Source organism: Rhinoderma darwinii, chromosome 10 (assembly GCF_050947455.1).
Source record: "Rhinoderma darwinii isolate aRhiDar2 chromosome 10, aRhiDar2.hap1, whole genome shotgun sequence".
NCBI classification, from domain to species: Eukaryota; Metazoa; Chordata; class Amphibia; order Anura; family Rhinodermatidae; genus Rhinoderma; species Rhinoderma darwinii.
In genome coordinates this window covers 511,964-529,117 of record NC_134696.1, presented here as the reverse complement: position 1 = coordinate 529,117, position 17,154 = coordinate 511,964, and the positions used below count along the sequence as shown (strand labels likewise).

At 49.8% G+C, this 17,154-nt stretch overlaps 1 protein-coding gene across 5 annotated transcripts in view; it reads left to right on the top strand.

Annotated features, from left to right (window-relative positions):
- NTM (neurotrimin) overlaps window positions 1-17,154 on the top strand; it is a 652,265-nt gene that overhangs the window by 402,296 nt on the left and 232,815 nt on the right. For all 5 annotated transcript variants that reach the window (XM_075839099.1, XM_075839097.1, XM_075839096.1 and 2 more), the window contains exon 2: window positions 11,783-11,867. In XM_075839099.1, coding sequence (XP_075695214.1) covers window positions 11,783-11,867 — 85 coding nt within the window. The remainder of the gene's footprint in view (window positions 1-11,782; window positions 11,868-17,154) is intronic.

The following is a 17,154-nucleotide window of genomic DNA, read 5'->3' as shown; positions in this document are numbered from 1 at the left end:
TGTTGTAGATTTGTGGATTGTGATGACACTCGGACAAGTGGACGGCATCGGATCAGTACTACGGTCCTGCGCATTAGGCCTAACTCTTTACCCTCTAGACCTAAACAGGGTTTGTTTGTAGACACAACACGAGCGTTTCAGAAGAAGATTCACAAAGTCGCTTTTATTTTGGATGCAGTGAGATAATAGAAACGGTTGAGAAGGTGGAGAAAGGATTTAACTGCAAACTCCGCCCACAAGTGGCCCCTGTGGGGACTGCGGATTTATGGACCGGTTTTACCTCGTCTGTTACCAAAAATGTGAACAGCGCAACGTGCGGGGTGATCTGCTAGTCCTCGTCACAGTGACACCAGCGTGGTGCGGGGTGATCTGCTAGTCCTCGTCACAGTGACACCAGCGTGGTGCGGGGTGATCTGCTAGTCCTCGTCACAGCGACACCAGCGTGGTGCGGGGTGATCTGCTAGTCCTCGTCACAGCGACACCAGCGTGGTGATCTGCTAGTCCTCGTCACAGCGACACCAGCGTGGTGCGGGGTGATCTGCTAGTCCTCGTCACAGTGACACCAGCGTGGTGCGGGGTGATCTGCTAGTCCTCGTCACAGTGACAGCAGCGTGGTGCGGGGTGATCTGCTAGTCCTCGTCACAGTGACACCAGCGTGGTGCGGGGTGATCTGCTAGTCCTCGTCACAGTGACAGCAGCGTGGTGCGGGGTGATCTGCTAGTCCTCGTCACAGTGACACCAGCGTGGTGCGGAGTGATCTGCTAGTCCTCGTCACAGCGACACCAGCGTGGTGCGGGGTGATCTGCTAGTCCTCGTCACAGCGACACCAGCGTGGTGCGGGGTGATCTGCTAGTCCTCGTCACAGTGACACCAGCGTGGTGCGGGGTGATCTGCTAGTCCTCGTCACAGTGACAGCAGCGTGGTGCGGGGTGATCTTCTAGTCCTCGTCACAGCGACACCAGCGTGGTGCGGGGTGATCTGCTAGTCCTCGCCACAGCGACACCAGCGTGGTGCGGGGTGATCTGCTAGTCCTCGTCACAGTGACACCAGCGTGGTGCGGGGTGATCTGCTAGTCCTCGTCACAGTGACACCAGCGTGGTGCGGGGTGATCTTCTAGTCCTCGTCACAGTGACACCAGCGTGGTGCGGGGTGATCTGCTAGTCCTCGTCACAGTGACACCAGCGTGGTGCGGGGTGATCTGCTAGTCCTCGTCACAGTGACACCAGCGTGGTGCGGGGTGATCTGCTAGTCCTCGTCACAGTGACACCAGCGTGGTGCGGGGTGATCTGCTAGTCCTCGTCACAGTGACACCAGCGTGGTGCGGGGTGATCTGCTAGTCCTCGTCACAGTGACACCAGCGTGGTGCGGGGTGATCTGCTAGTCCTCGTCACAGTGACACCAGCGTGGTGCGGGGTGATCTGCTAGTCCTCGTCACAGTGACAGCAGCGTGGTGCGGGGTGATCTTCTAGTCCTCGTCACAGTGACACCAGCGTGGTGCGGGGTGATCTGCTAGTCCTCGTCACAGCGACACCAGCGTGGTGCGGGGTGATCTGCTAGTCCTCGTCACAGCGACACCAGCGTGGTGATCTGCTAGTCCTCGTCACAGCGACACCAGCGTGGTGCGGGGTGATCTGCTAGTCCTCGTCACAGTGACACCAGCGTGGTGCGGGGTGATCTGCTAGTCCTCGTCACAGTGACACCAGCGTGGTGCGGGGTGATCTGCTAGTCCTCGTCACAGCGACACCAGCGTGGTGCGGGGTGATCTGCTAGTCCTCGTCACAGCGACACCAGCGTGGTGATCTGCTAGTCCTCGTCACAGCGACACCAGCGTGGTGCGGGGTGATCTGCTAGTCCTCGTCACAGTGACACCAGCGTGGTGCGGGGTGATCTGCTAGTCCTCGTCACAGTGACAGCAGCGTGGTGCGGGGTGATCTGCTAGTCCTCGTCACAGTGACACCAGCGTGGTGCGGGGTGATCTGCTAGTCCTCGTCACAGTGACAGCAGCGTGGTGCGGGGTGATCTGCTAGTCCTCGTCACAGTGACACCAGCGTGGTGCGGAGTGATCTGCTAGTCCTCGTCACAGCGACACCAGCGTGGTGCGGGGTGATCTGCTAGTCCTCGTCACAGCGACACCAGCGTGGTGCGGGGTGATCTGCTAGTCCTCGTCACAGTGACACCAGCGTGGTGCGGGGTGATCTGCTAGTCCTCGTCACAGTGACAGCAGCGTGGTGCGGGGTGATCTTCTAGTCCTCGTCACAGCGACACCAGCGTGGTGCGGGGTGATCTGCTAGTCCTCGTCACAGCGACACCAGCGTGGTGCGGGGTGATCTGCTAGTCCTCGTCACAGTGACACCAGCGTGGTGCGGGGTGATCTGCTAGTCCTCGTCACAGTGACACCAGCGTGGTGCGGGGTGATCTTCTAGTCCTCGTCACAGTGACACCAGCGTGGTGCGGGGTGATCTGCTAGTCCTCGTCACAGTGACACCAGCGTGGTGCGGGGTGATCTGCTAGTCCTCGTCACAGTGACACCAGCGTGGTGCGGGGTGATCTGCTAGTCCTCGTCACAGTGACACCAGCGTGGTGCGGGGTGATCTGCTAGTCCTCGTCACAGTGACACCAGCGTGGTGCGGGGTGATCTGCTAGTCCTCGTCACAGTGACACCAGCGTGGTGCGGGGTGATCTGCTAGTCCTCGTCACAGTGACACCAGCGTGGTGCGGGGTGATCTGCTAGTCCTCGTCACAGTGACAGCAGCGTGGTGCGGGGTGATCTTCTAGTCCTCGTCACAGTGACACCAGCGTGGTGCGGGGTGATCTGCTAGTCCTCGTCACAGCGACACCAGCGTGGTGCGGGGTGATCTGCTAGTCCTCGTCACAGCGACACCAGCGTGGTGATCTGCTAGTCCTCGTCACAGCGACACCAGCGTGGTGCGGGGTGATCTGCTAGTCCTCGTCACAGTGACACCAGCGTGGTGCGGGGTGATCTGCTAGTCCTCGTCACAGTGACAGCAGCGTGGTGCGGGGTGATCTGCTAGTCCTCGTCACAGTGACACCAGCGTGGTGCGGGGTGATCTGCTAGTCCTCGTCACAGTGACACCAGCGTGGTGCGGGGTGATCTGCTAGTCCTCGTCACAGTGACACCAGCGTGGTGCGGGGTGATCTGCTAGTCCTCGTCACAGTGACAGCAGCGTGGTGCGGGGTGATCTGCTAGTCCTCGTCACAGTGACACCAGCGTGGTGCGGGGTGATCTGCTAGTCCTCGTCACAGCGACACCAGCGTGGTGCGGGGTGATCTGCTAGTCCTCGTCACAGTGACACCAGCGTGGTGCGGGGTGATCTGCTAGTCCTCGTCACAGTGACACCAGCGTGGAGTGGGGTGATCTGCTAGTCCTCGTCACAGTGACACCAGCGTGGTGCGGGGTGATCTGCTAGTCCTCGTCACAGTGACACCAGCGTGGTGCGGAGTGATCTGCTAGTCCTCGTCACAGTGACACCAGCGTGGAGAATATGGCATTTACAGGAGGCGAGCGGATCCTGATCTGCTTTACATCTTCTGCCAAGTGATTATCTATTAATTGTGACAAGAGGAAGCGTAATAAAGTGAATTAGACTTGTCACTTCTCAGCCGCTACTCAGTGTCAGTCCTGCTGACTCAATTCTGGAAGGTTAACAGTCGTCAGGAGCAGATATTAGACGCTCGCTCTGGAGATCGCTCTTCATTAACCCTTGTTCCTCTACCCTTGCCCCCCTCATGTCATTTTAATTTATGGTGGGTATGGAAGCCGGATCTGTGGACTAAGGGGCTGACACCAACACAAACCTAATGAACACCATCGTCTTCAGTCATTGGCCACTTGTTACAGGAGGTGATTCAAATCCAGCGCCATTAATAGGTAACCCCGGCACACTCACCGGACAAAGAAATTGAAAGCAAAATTCTGCCCAAAATGACATTTTCCCATGTGTAACATTAGGCTGGGTTTTTCTTTTAAATTTAAAAACCGCGTAACATATTTTGCACCCGGAGAATGCGGCATTGTTTGAAAAAGCCGCCACTGACCCACAAAAATGCCCCAAAACACTAAACCAGAAAGTTGTGGGTAAAGATATTCATATCTTCCTATATAATAGCAGCAAATATTGGGCTGCAGAACTAGGACAAATGGCAAACAAGCTCCCAAAAAAGATCAGAATGCTGTGTGTGAATGCGGTCAGGCGTCCACCTCCGTTCTGCCCTTATTGCCGCTTCTGTCACTAGATATCAGATCCTCCACGCTGGGGCCGTTGCTTAGTAACACTCTGAGCCTGACTTCGGTGACACATTTCCTCTACTGGTGTCTATGGAGATAAATGTGTCACTGATTCAGGCACCAGAACTTCCTGTATGATGTCATCACATGGACTGTTCCACAGTGGCTCTCTACAGGGGGGAGACCAGCTCCTGTCACAGTAACTGCTGATTATCCGGCTCCGGTCACACTGTTATAATGGTGATCACAGTCTCCCAGCCTCTGTACTTCGCATCTCTCCGCTGAATCAAGAGAATATTGAGGGATGGAGAATCACACTGTCCTGCCCAGCAGGCAGATATAATATTGGATCCTCCTGCTCATGTGATGATGTGCTGAGGCATCATGGGAGCACAGAGAAAGCAGGATAAAATCTATAATTCAAGAGGGCATCTGATCAGTGGTCAGGAGGTCGGACTGCAGGGAAGTGACTACAATATCCATGGTCTAGAGTGTGACGGACAATGGGGTGGGGGCTATGGGGAAAAGTTGTGTTTCCACTGAACGCTCCAGAGTAAACTTCACAACACACAATCAAACTCTGCCCCATAAGATTCACTGCTGCTTACCCATCCCCCAGCAATACACCCGGTTCTGCCTCATCCCCACCTCCAGGACTGCTCCCCTAAATCAATACCCCGAGATATCAGACCCCTTGTAGAGCGTGCTATAATATTACTAGTAGCCGGCAGTGATGTCATCATGGACGCTCCTCTCTGCACCTCCGCCTATGATGTCACCGCGCACCTGTGGAGAAGAGACAAATGTCACAATTCAGGCGGCGGCCTCCCGGTGTCTCTTACGTTTTCCAACCATAGTGTACAAGATACAACACAATCCACACAATGGCGCTCACACCGCAGGAAGAGATGAAACATTTTTTGACCCTGAATAATTTTTTTCTCTTTGCCCTGTTCTCATATCTATCGGGTTCCCTGCCGCACCGGAACAGCGAGGGTTAAAGCAGGCGAGCGACATTTCATTAGGTTGTAATAAGACTGTTATGGCGGAGACATTAACAAGGAGTATTAATGGCAGGGTAAGCGCGGCGGGGCTGTGTACGAGTGAACGGCTACTCTGTTTATCCCCCATTAATAAGCTTTCAATAATCCGGCGCTATTTATGTGCCATAAATAATCTCATCGTCTTTCTCCGCTCATTTATTTCCCAGCCTGTCAGTTTGGCAGAGGGACGGTTTTCATCGCCTTAAAGTGGCACAGCGGTAAATATTGTAGCTGGTGATGCGCCCTGTGGAGGGGGAGCGCTGCGGAGGGGAAGGGGCGGTGGGGCCAGGGCTAGACGGAGACTAATTGTAGCGTTACAGCAGCAGTCCGAGTCAATCAGCAGCGCTACAAAAAGTCTCGGTGCAGCCTCGGCCTCAGAATGTCACCCTGGAGCGAGCGTGCCGTCTGGCGACCAATCACTGCTAATTATAGAGTGATGGCGGCACCGGAGAACTACAACACCTGTCATGTAACAGCCACTGAATTCTGTACACGTGGCCCACTGTCCACTTACCCCAATCACTGCCGCCATTTACCACTGCCCACATATACATGAAGTTCCCCTTCCCTCGTGCAGATATATTGCTGTCTATACATCATACGGAATGAACGCAGCATAAAATGACATTTTTCTGGAAATGACGAGTCCTGAGGATTCTATAAATCCAAGAAAAACACAAACTTAACCCTTCCCTCGCCTGAAGACCTCACAGCACAGAATCCAGCCTAACAATGTAGCGTCAATAAAAATAATCCCCTGACCGGACCCTCATATACTGTACACGGTGTGACCGGACCCTCATATACTGTACACGGTGTGACCGGACCCTCATATACTGTACACGGTGTGACCGGACCCTCATATACTGTACACGCTGTGACCGGACCCTCATATACTGTACACGGTGTGACCGGACCCTCATATACTGTACACGGTGTGACCGGACCCTCATATACTGTACACGGTGTGACCGGACCCTCATATACTGTACACGGTGTGACCGGACCCTCATATACTGTACACGGTGTGACCGGACCCTCATATACTGTACACGGTGTGACCGGACCCTCATATACTGTACACGGTGTGACCGGACCCTCATATACTGTACACGGTGTGACCGGACCCTCATATACTGTACACGGTGTGACCGGACCCTCATATACTGTACACGGTGTGACCGGACCCTCATATACTGTACACGGTGTGACCGGACCCTCATATACTGTACACGGTGTGACCGGACCCTCATATGCTGTACACGGTGTGACCGGACCCTCATATGCTGTGCACGGTGTGACCGGACCCTCATATGCTGTACACGGTGTGACCGGACCCTCATATACTGTACACGGTGTGACCGGACCCTCATATACTGTACACGGTGTGACCGGACCCTCATATACTGTACACGGTGTGACCGGACCCTCATATACTGTACACGGTGTGACCGGACCCTCATATACTGTACACGGTGTGACCGGACCCTCATATACTGTACACGGTGTGACCGGACCCTCATATACTGTACACGGTGTGACCGGACCCTCATATACTGTACACGGTGTGATCGGACCCTCATATACTGTACACGGTGTGACCGGACCCTCATATACTGTACACGGTGGGACCGGACCCTCATACACTGTACACGGTGTGACCGGACCCTCATACACTGTACACGGTGTGACCGGACCCCCATATACTGTACACGGTGTGACCGGACCCTCATATACTGTACACGGTGTGACCGGACCCTCATACACTGTACACGCTGTGACCGGACCCTCATATACTGTACACGGTGTGACCGGACCCTCATATACTGTACACGGTGTGACCGGACCCTCATATACTGTACACGGTGTGACCGGACCCTCATATACTGTACACGGTGTGACCGGACCCTCATATACTGTACACGGTGTGACCGGACCCTCATATACTGTACACGGTGTGACCGGACCCTCATATACTGTACACGGTGTGACCGGACCCTCATATACTGTACACGGTGTGACCGGACCCTCATATACTGTACACGGTGTGACCGGACCCCCATATACTGTACACGGTGTGACCGGACCCTCATATACTGTACACGGTGTGACCGGACCCTCATACACTGTACACGGTGTGACCGGACCCTCATACACTGTACACGGTGTGACCGGACCCTCATACACTGTACACGGTGTGACCGGACCCTCATACACTGTACACGGTGTGACCGGACCCTCATATACTGTACACGGTGTGACCGGACCCTCATATACTGTACACGGTGTGACCGGACCCTCATATACTGTACACGGTGTGACCGGACCCTCATATACTGTACACGGTGTGACCGGACCCTCATATACTGTACACGGTGTGACCGGACCCTCATATACTGTACACGGTGTGACCGGACCCTCATATACTGTACACGGTGTGACCGGACCCTCATATACTGTACACGGTGTGACCGGACCCTCATATACTGTACCCGGTGTGACCGGACCCTCATATACTGTACACGCTGTGACCGGACCCTCATATACTGTACACGGTGGGACCGGACCCTCATATACTGTACCCGGTGTGACCGGACCCTCATACACTGTACACGGTGTGACCGGACCCTCACATGCTCTACACGGTGTGACCGGACCCTCATATACTGTACACGGTGTGACCGGACCCTCATATACTGTACACGGTGTGACCGGACCCTCATATACTGTACACGGTGTGACCGGACCCTCATACACTGTACACTGTGTGACCGGACCCTCATATACTGTACCCGGTGTGACCGGACCCTCATATACTGTACACGGTGTGACCGGACCCTCATATGCTGTACACGGTGTGACCGGACCCTCATATGCTGTACACGGTGTGACCGGACCCTCATATACTGTACACGGTGTGACCGGACCCTCATATACTGTACACGGTGTGACCGGACCCTCATATACTGTACACGGTGGGACCGGACCCTCATATACTGTACACGGTGTGACCGGACCCTCATATACTGTACACGGTGTGACCGGACCCTCATATACTGTACACGGTGTGACCGGACCCTCATATACTGTACACGGTGTGACCGGACCCTCATATACTGTACACGGTGTGACCGGACCCTCATATACTGTACACGGTGTGACCGGACCCTCATATACTGTACCCGGTGTGACCGGACCCTCATACACTGTACACGGTGTGACCGGACCCTCACATGCTCTACACGGTGTGACCGGACCCTCATATACTGTACACGGTGTGACCGGACCCTCATATACTGTACACGGTGTGACCGGACCCTCATACACTGTACACTGTGTGACCGGACCCTCATATACTGTACCCGGTGTGACCGGACCCTCATATACTGTACCCGGTGTGACCGGACCCTCATATACTGTACACGGTGTGACCGGACCCTCATATGCTGTACACGGTGTGACCGGACCCTCATATACTGTACACGGTGTGACCGGACCCTCATATACTGTACACGGTGTGACCGGACCCTCATATACTGTACACGGTGTGACCGGACCCTCATATACTGTACACGGTGGGACCGGACCCTCATATACTGTACACGGTGTGACCGGACCCTCATATACTGTACACGGTGTGACCGGACCCTCATATACTGTACACGGTGTGACCGGACCCTCATATACTGTACACGGTGTGACCGGACCCTCATATACTGTACACGGTGTGACCGGACCCTCATATACTGTACACGGTGTGATCGGACCCTCATATACTGTACACGGTGTGACCGGACCCTCATATACTGTACACGGTGTGACCGGACCCTCATATACTGTACACGGTGTGACCGGACCCTCATATACTGTACACGGTGTGACCGGACCCTCATATACTGTACACGGTGTGACCGGACCCTCATATACTGTACACGGTGTGACCGGACCCTCATATACTGTACACGGTGGGACCGGACCCTCATATACTGTACACGGTGGGACCGGACCCTCATATACTGTACACGGTGTGACCGGACCCTCATATGCTGTACACGGTGTGACCGGACCCTCATATGCTGTACACGGTGTGACCGGACCCTCATATGCTGTACACGGTGTGACCGGACCCTCATATTCTGTACACGGTGTGACCGGACCCTCATATGCTGTACACGGTGTGACCGGACCCTCATATGCTGTACACGGTGTGACCGGACCCTCATATGCTGTACACGGTGTGACCGGACCCTCATATGCTGTACACGGTGTGACCGGACCCTCATATACTGTACACGGTGTGACCGGACCCTCATATACTGTACACGGTGTGACCGGACCCTCATATACTGTACACGGTGTGACCGGACCCTCATATACTGTACACGGTGGGACCGGACCCTCATATACTGTACACGGTGTGACCGGACCCTCATATACTGTACACGGTGTGACCGGACCCTCATATGCTGTACACGGTGTGACCGGACCCTCATATACTGTACACGGTGTGACCGGACCCTCATATACTGTACACGGTGTGACCGGACCCTCATATACTGTACACGGTGTGACCGGACCCTCATATACTGTACACGGTGTGACCGGACCCTCATATACTGTACACGGTGTGACCGGACCCTCATATGCTGTACACGGTGTGACCGGACCCTCATATACTGTACACGGTGTGACCGGACCCTCATATACTGTACACGGTGTGACCGGACCCTCATATACTGTACACGGTGTGACCGGACCCTCATATGCTGTACACGGTGTGACCGGACCCTCATATACTGTACACGGTGTGACCGGACCCTCATATACTGTACACGGTGGGACCGGACCCTCATATACTGTACACGGTGTGACCGGACCCTCATATGCTGTACACGGTGTGACCGGACCCTCATATGCTGTACACGGTGTGACCGGACCCTCATATACTGTACACGGTGTGACCGGACCCTCATATACTGTACACGGTGTGACCGGACCCTCATATACTGTACACGGTGTGACCGGACCCTCATATACTGTACACGGTGTGACCGGACCCTCATATACTGTACACGGTGTGACCGGACCCTCATATACTGTACACGGTGTGACCGGACCCTCATATACTGTACACGGTGTGACCGGACCCTCATATACTGTACACGGTGTGACCGGACCCTCATATACTGTACACTGTGTGACCGGACCCTCATATACTGTACACGGTGTGACCGGACCCTCATATACTGTACACTGTGTGACCGGACCCTCATACGCTGTACACGGTGTGACCGGACCCTCATACACTGTACACGGTGTGACCGGACCCTCATACACTGTACACGGTGTGACCGGACCCTCATATACTGTACACGGTGTGACCGGACCCTCATATACTGTACACGGTGTGACCGGACCCTCATATACTGTACACGGTGTGACCGGACCCTCATACGCTGTACACGGTGTGACCGGACCCTCATACACTGTACACGGTGTGACCGGACCCTCATATACTGTACACGGTGTGACCGGACCCTCATATACTGTACACGGTGTGACCGGACCCTCATATACTGTACACGGTGTGACCGGACCCTCATATACTGTACACGGTGTGACCGGACCCTCATATACTGTACACGGTGTGACCGGACCCTCATACACTGTACACGGTGTGACCGGACCCTCATATACTGTACACGGTGTGACCGGACCCTCATATACTGTACACGGTGTGACCGGACCCTCACATGCTCTACACGGTGTGACCGGACCCTCATACACTGTACACGGTGTGACCGGACCCTCATATACTGTACACGGTGTGACCGGACCCTCATATACTGTACACGGTGTGACCGGACCCTCATATACTGTACACGGTGTGACCGGACCCTCATATACTGTACACGGTGTGACCGGACCCTCATATACTGTACACGCTGTGACCGGACCCTCATATACTGTACACGGTGTGACCGGACCCTCATACACTGTACACGGTGTGACCGGACCCTCATACGCTCTACACGGTACAGTATAACACATTCTATCACCACGTATATGTGTCCCTTGCATTGCACCCTCCGCTGACAGCCGGTAGACGGGTCACTCCGGGGGCGGGGGAGGATGGCCGGGTGCCGGGTTACTGGTCCTCAGGATCTACAGGTGAGAGGAGGAGGAGACGGAGGAGGGTCGGTCAGTCAGTGGCAGCGGGCGGGGAGTGAGGAGGAGGAGGAGGCGGCGGCGGGAGCGCAGAGCAGGCAGAGCCCCTCAGTCACACACAGTCCCCGGCAGTCAGTCAGCGCGCTCCGGAGACATGTAGCAGTGACAGCCCCGGGAGCCCCTGGTGCTGCTGTTGTCAGCTCCGCTGTGTCTGGTTGTCGGCGGGCGGGCGGGGGAGGGGGCAGGATGATGATGATGGGGGTCGTCGCCCCCTGGAGGTGGCTGCTCGCCCTGTGTCTCAGGCTGCTCTTTCTTGTGCCCGCAGGAGTGCCGGTGCGGAGCGGGGACGCCGGCTTCCCCAAAGCCATGGACAACGTGACGGTGCGGCAGGGGGACAGCGCCATCCTCAGGTAAGAGCCTCTATAGGGGGCGCCATGTGTGTATAATGTCTGATCTATAAACCCCGGATGTTATATGTGGATTATATATAGAGGGGGCAGGGTCTGGTGATTATATAGGTGCAGTGTATAATGTCTGATCTATAAACCCCGGATGTTATATGTGGATTATATATAGAGGAGGCTGGGTCTGTGATTATATAGGTGCAGTGTATAATGTATGATATATGTGTATTATATGTAGAGGAGGCAGCGCCATCCTCAGGTAAGAGCCTCTATAGGGGGCGCCATGTGTGTATAATGTCTGATCTATAGACCCCGGATGTTATATGTGGATTATATATATAGAGGAGGCTGGGTCTGTGATTATATAGGTACAGTGTATAATGTATGATATATGTGGATTATATATAGAGGAGGCTGGGTCTGTGATTATATAGGTGCAGTGTATAATGTATGATATATGTGTATTATATGTAGAGGAGGCAGCGCCATCCTCAGGTAAGAGCCTCTATAGCGGGCAACATCTGTGTATAATGTCTGATCTATAGACCCCGGATGTTATATGTGGATTATATATAGAGGGGGCAGGGTCTGGTGATTATATAGGTACAGTGTATAATGTATGATATGTGTATTATATATAGAGGGGGCTGGGTCTGTGATTATATAGGTACAGTGTATAATGTATTGTATATGTGTATTATATATAGAGGGGCAGGGTCTGGTGATTAGGTACAGTGTTTAATGTATGATATGGGTGTTTTATGTAGAAGGAGCAGTGTCTGGTGATTATATAGGTACAGTGTATGATATATGTGTATTATATATAGAGGGGGCAGGGTCTGGTGATTATATAGGTACAGTGTATGATATATGTGTATTATATATAGAGGGGGCAGGGTCTGGTGATTATATAGGTACAGTGTATGATATATGTGTATTATATATAGAGGGGGCAGGGTCCGGTGATTATATAGGTACAGTGTATGATATATGTGTATTATATATAGAAGGAGCAGTGTCTGGTGATTATATAGGTACAGTATATGATATAGGTGTATTATATATAGCGGGGCAGGGTCTGGTGATTATATAGGTACAGTATATGATATAGGTGTATTATATATAGCGGGGCAGGGTCTGGTGATTATATAGGTACAGTGTATAATGTATGATATGTGTGTTGGTCTGGTGATTATATTAGTGCAGTGTGTAATGTATGATATATGTGTATTATATATAGAGGGCAAGGTCTTGTGATTATTTAGGTACAGTGTATAATGTATTATATATAGAGGTCAGGGTCTGGTGATATAGGTGCAGTGTATGATATATGTGTATTATATATAGAGAGGGCAGGGTCTGGTGATTATATAGGTACAGAGTATGATATATGTGTATTATATATATAGGGGGCAGGGTCTGGTGATTATATAGGTACAGTGTATGATATAGGTGTATTATATATAGAGGGGGCAGGGTCTGGTGATTTATATAGGTGCAGTGTATGATATATGTGTATTATATATAGAGGGGGCAGGGTCCGGTGATTATATAGGTGCAGTGTATGATATATGTGTATTATATATAGAGGGGGCAGGGTCTGGTGATTATAGAAGTACAGTGTATAATGTATGATATGTGTGTATTTTATATAGAGGGGGCAATGTCTGGTGATTATATAGGTACAGTGTATAATGTATTGTATATAGAGGGGGCAGGGTCCAGTGATTATGTAGGTACAGTGTATAATGTATGATATAGGTGTATTATATATAGCGGGGCAGTGTCTGGTGATTATATAGGTACAGTGTATAATGTATTATATATAGAGGTGGCAGCGCCATCCTCAGGTAAGAGCCTCAACTACACCTATATAGGGGGCAACAGCTGTGTATAATGTCTGATATATGGACCCCCGGATGTTATATGTGGATTATATATAGAGGGGTCAGGTGATTATATAGGTAGTGTAGAGGGGCAGGGTCCGGTGATTATATAGGTACAGTGTATAATGTATGATGTGTATTATATATAGAGGAGGCTGGGTCTGGTGATTATATGGGTACAGTGTATAATGTATGATATAGGTGTATTATATATAGAGGAGGCTGGGTCCGGTGATTATATATTTACTGTGTATAATGTATGATGTGTGTGTTATATATAGAGGGGGCAGGGTCTGGTGATTATATAGGTACAGTGTATGATATATGTGGATTATATATAGAAGGAGCAGTGTCTGGTGATTATATAGGTACAGTGTATGATATATGTGTATTATATATAGAGGGGGCAGGGTCCGGTGATTATATAGGTACAGTGTATGATATATGTGGATTATATATAGAAGGAGCAGTGTCTGGTGATTATATAGGTACAGTGTATGATATATGTGTATTATATATAGAGGGGCAGGGTCCGGTGATTATATAGGTACAGTGTATGATATAGGTGTATTATATATAGAGGGGGCAGGGTCCGGTGATTATATAGGTACAGTGTATGATATATGTGTATTATATATAGAGGGGGCAGGGTCTGGTGATTATATAGGTACAGTGTATGATATATGTGTATTATATATAGAGGGGCAGGGTCTGGTGATTATATAGGTACAGTGTATGATATATGTGTATTATATATAGAGGGGGCAGGGTCTGGTGATTATATAGGTACAGTGTATGATATATGTGTATTATATATAGAAGGGGCAGGGTCCGGTGATTATATAGGTACAGTGTATGATATATGTGTATTATATATAGAGGGGGCAGGGTCTGGTGATTATATAGGTACAGTGTATGATATAGGTGTATTATATATAGAGGGGCAGGGTCTGGTGATTATATAGGTACAGTGTATGATATATGTGTATTATATATAGAGGGGGCAGGGTCTGGTGATTATATAGGTACAGTGTATGATATATGTGTATTATATATAGAGGGGCAGGGTCTGGTGATTATATAGGTACAGTGTATGATATAGGTGTATTATATATAGAGGGGCAGGGTCTGGTGATTATATAGGTACAGTGTATGATATATGTGTATTATATATAGAGTGGGCAGGGTCTGGTGATTATATAGGTACAGTGTATGATATATGTGTATTATATATAGAGGGGCAGGGTCTGGTGATTATATAGGTACAGTGTATGATATAGGTGTATTATATATAGAGGGGCAGGGTCTGGTGATTATATAGGTACAGTGTATGATATATGTGTATTATATATAGAGGGGGCAGGGTCTGGTGATTATATAGGTACAGTGTATGATATATGTGTATTATATATAGAGGGGGCAGGGTCCGGTGATTATATAGGTACTGTGTATGATATATGTGTATTATATATAGAAGGAGCAGTGTCTGGTGATTATATAGGTACAGTGTATGATATATGTGTATTATATATAGAGGGGGCAGGGTCTGGTGATTATATAGGTACAGTGTATGATATATGTGTATTATATATAGAGGGGGCAGGGTCCGGTGATTATATAGGTACAGTGTATGATATATGTGTATTATATATAGAAGGAGCAGTGTCTGGTGATTATATAGGTACAGTGTATGATATATGTGTATTATATATAGAAGGAGCAGTGTCTGGTGATTATATAGGTACAGTATATGATATAGGTGTATTATATATAGCGGGGCAGGGTCTGGTGATTATATAGGTACAGTGTATAATGTATGATATGTGTGTTGGTCTGGTGATTATATTAGTGCAGTGTGTAATGTATGATATATGTGTATTATATATAGAGGGGGCAGGGTCTGGTGATTATATAGGTACAGTGTATGATATATGTGTATTATATATAGAAGGAGCAGTGTCTGGTGATTATATAGGTACAGTATATGATATAGGTGTATTATATATAGCGGGGCAGGGTCCGGTGATTATATAGGTACAGTATATGATACAGGTGTATTATATATAGCGGGGCAGGGTCTGGTGATTATATAGGTACAGTGTATGATATAGGTGTATTATATATAGCGGGGCAGGGTCTGGTGATTATATAGGTACAGTGTATGATATAGGTGTATTATATATAGAGGGGGCAGGGTCCGGTGATTATATAGGTACAGTGTATGATATATGTGTATTATATATAGCGGGGGCAGGGTCTGGTGATTATATAGGTACAGTGTATGATATATGTGGATTATATATAGAAGGAGCAGTGTCTGGTGATTATATAGGTACAGTGTATGATATATGTGTATTATATATAGAGGGGGCAGGGTCCGGTGATTATATAGGTACAGTGTATGATATAGGTGTATTATATATAGCGGGGCAGGGTCCGGTGATTATATAGGTACAGTGTATGATATATGTGTATTATATATAGCGGGGCAGGGTCTGGTGATTATATAGGTACAGTATATGATATAGGTGTATTATATATAGAGGGGGCAGGGTCTGGTGATTATACAGGTACAGTGTATGATATAGGTGTATTATATATAGAGGGGGCAGGGTCCGGTGATTATATAGGTACAGTGTATGATATATGTGTATTATATATAGCGGGGCAGGGTCTGGTGATTATATAGGTACAGTATATTATATAGGTGTATTATATACAGAGGGGGCAGGGTCCGGTGATTATATAGGTACAGTGTATGATATAGGTGTATTATATATAGCGGGGCAGGGTCCGGTGATTATATAGGTACAGTGTATGATATAGGTGTATTATATATAGCGGGGCAGGGTCTGGTGATTATATAGGTACAGTGTATGATATAGGTGTATTATATATAGAGGGGGCAGGGTCCGGTGATTATATAGGTACAGTGTATGATATATGTGTATTATATATAGCGGGGCAGGGTCTGGTGATTATATAGGTACAGTATATTATATAGGTGTATTATATATAGAGGGGCAGGGTCCGGTGATTATATAGGTACAGTGTATGATATAGGTGTATTATATATAGCGGGGCAGGGTCTGGTGATTATATAGGTACAGTATATGATATAGGTGTATTATATATAGAGGGGGCAGGGTCTGGTGATTATATAGGTACAGTGTATGATATAGGTGTATTATATATAGCGGGGCAGGGTCTGGTGATTATATAGGTACAGTGTATGATATAGGTGTATTGTATCATCCACATTTCTTCTGTTTCCTGGCGTTGTGGCCGGTGACCCCTTTCTTCCTCTCCTCTTTACGTCTATGGTCACTGGTCGCCGCTTCGTTTGTTTGCCCCTTTGTCTGCGGTTATTGGTGTCGCTGGTTATTCTGTTGTCCTCCGTGTTTTAT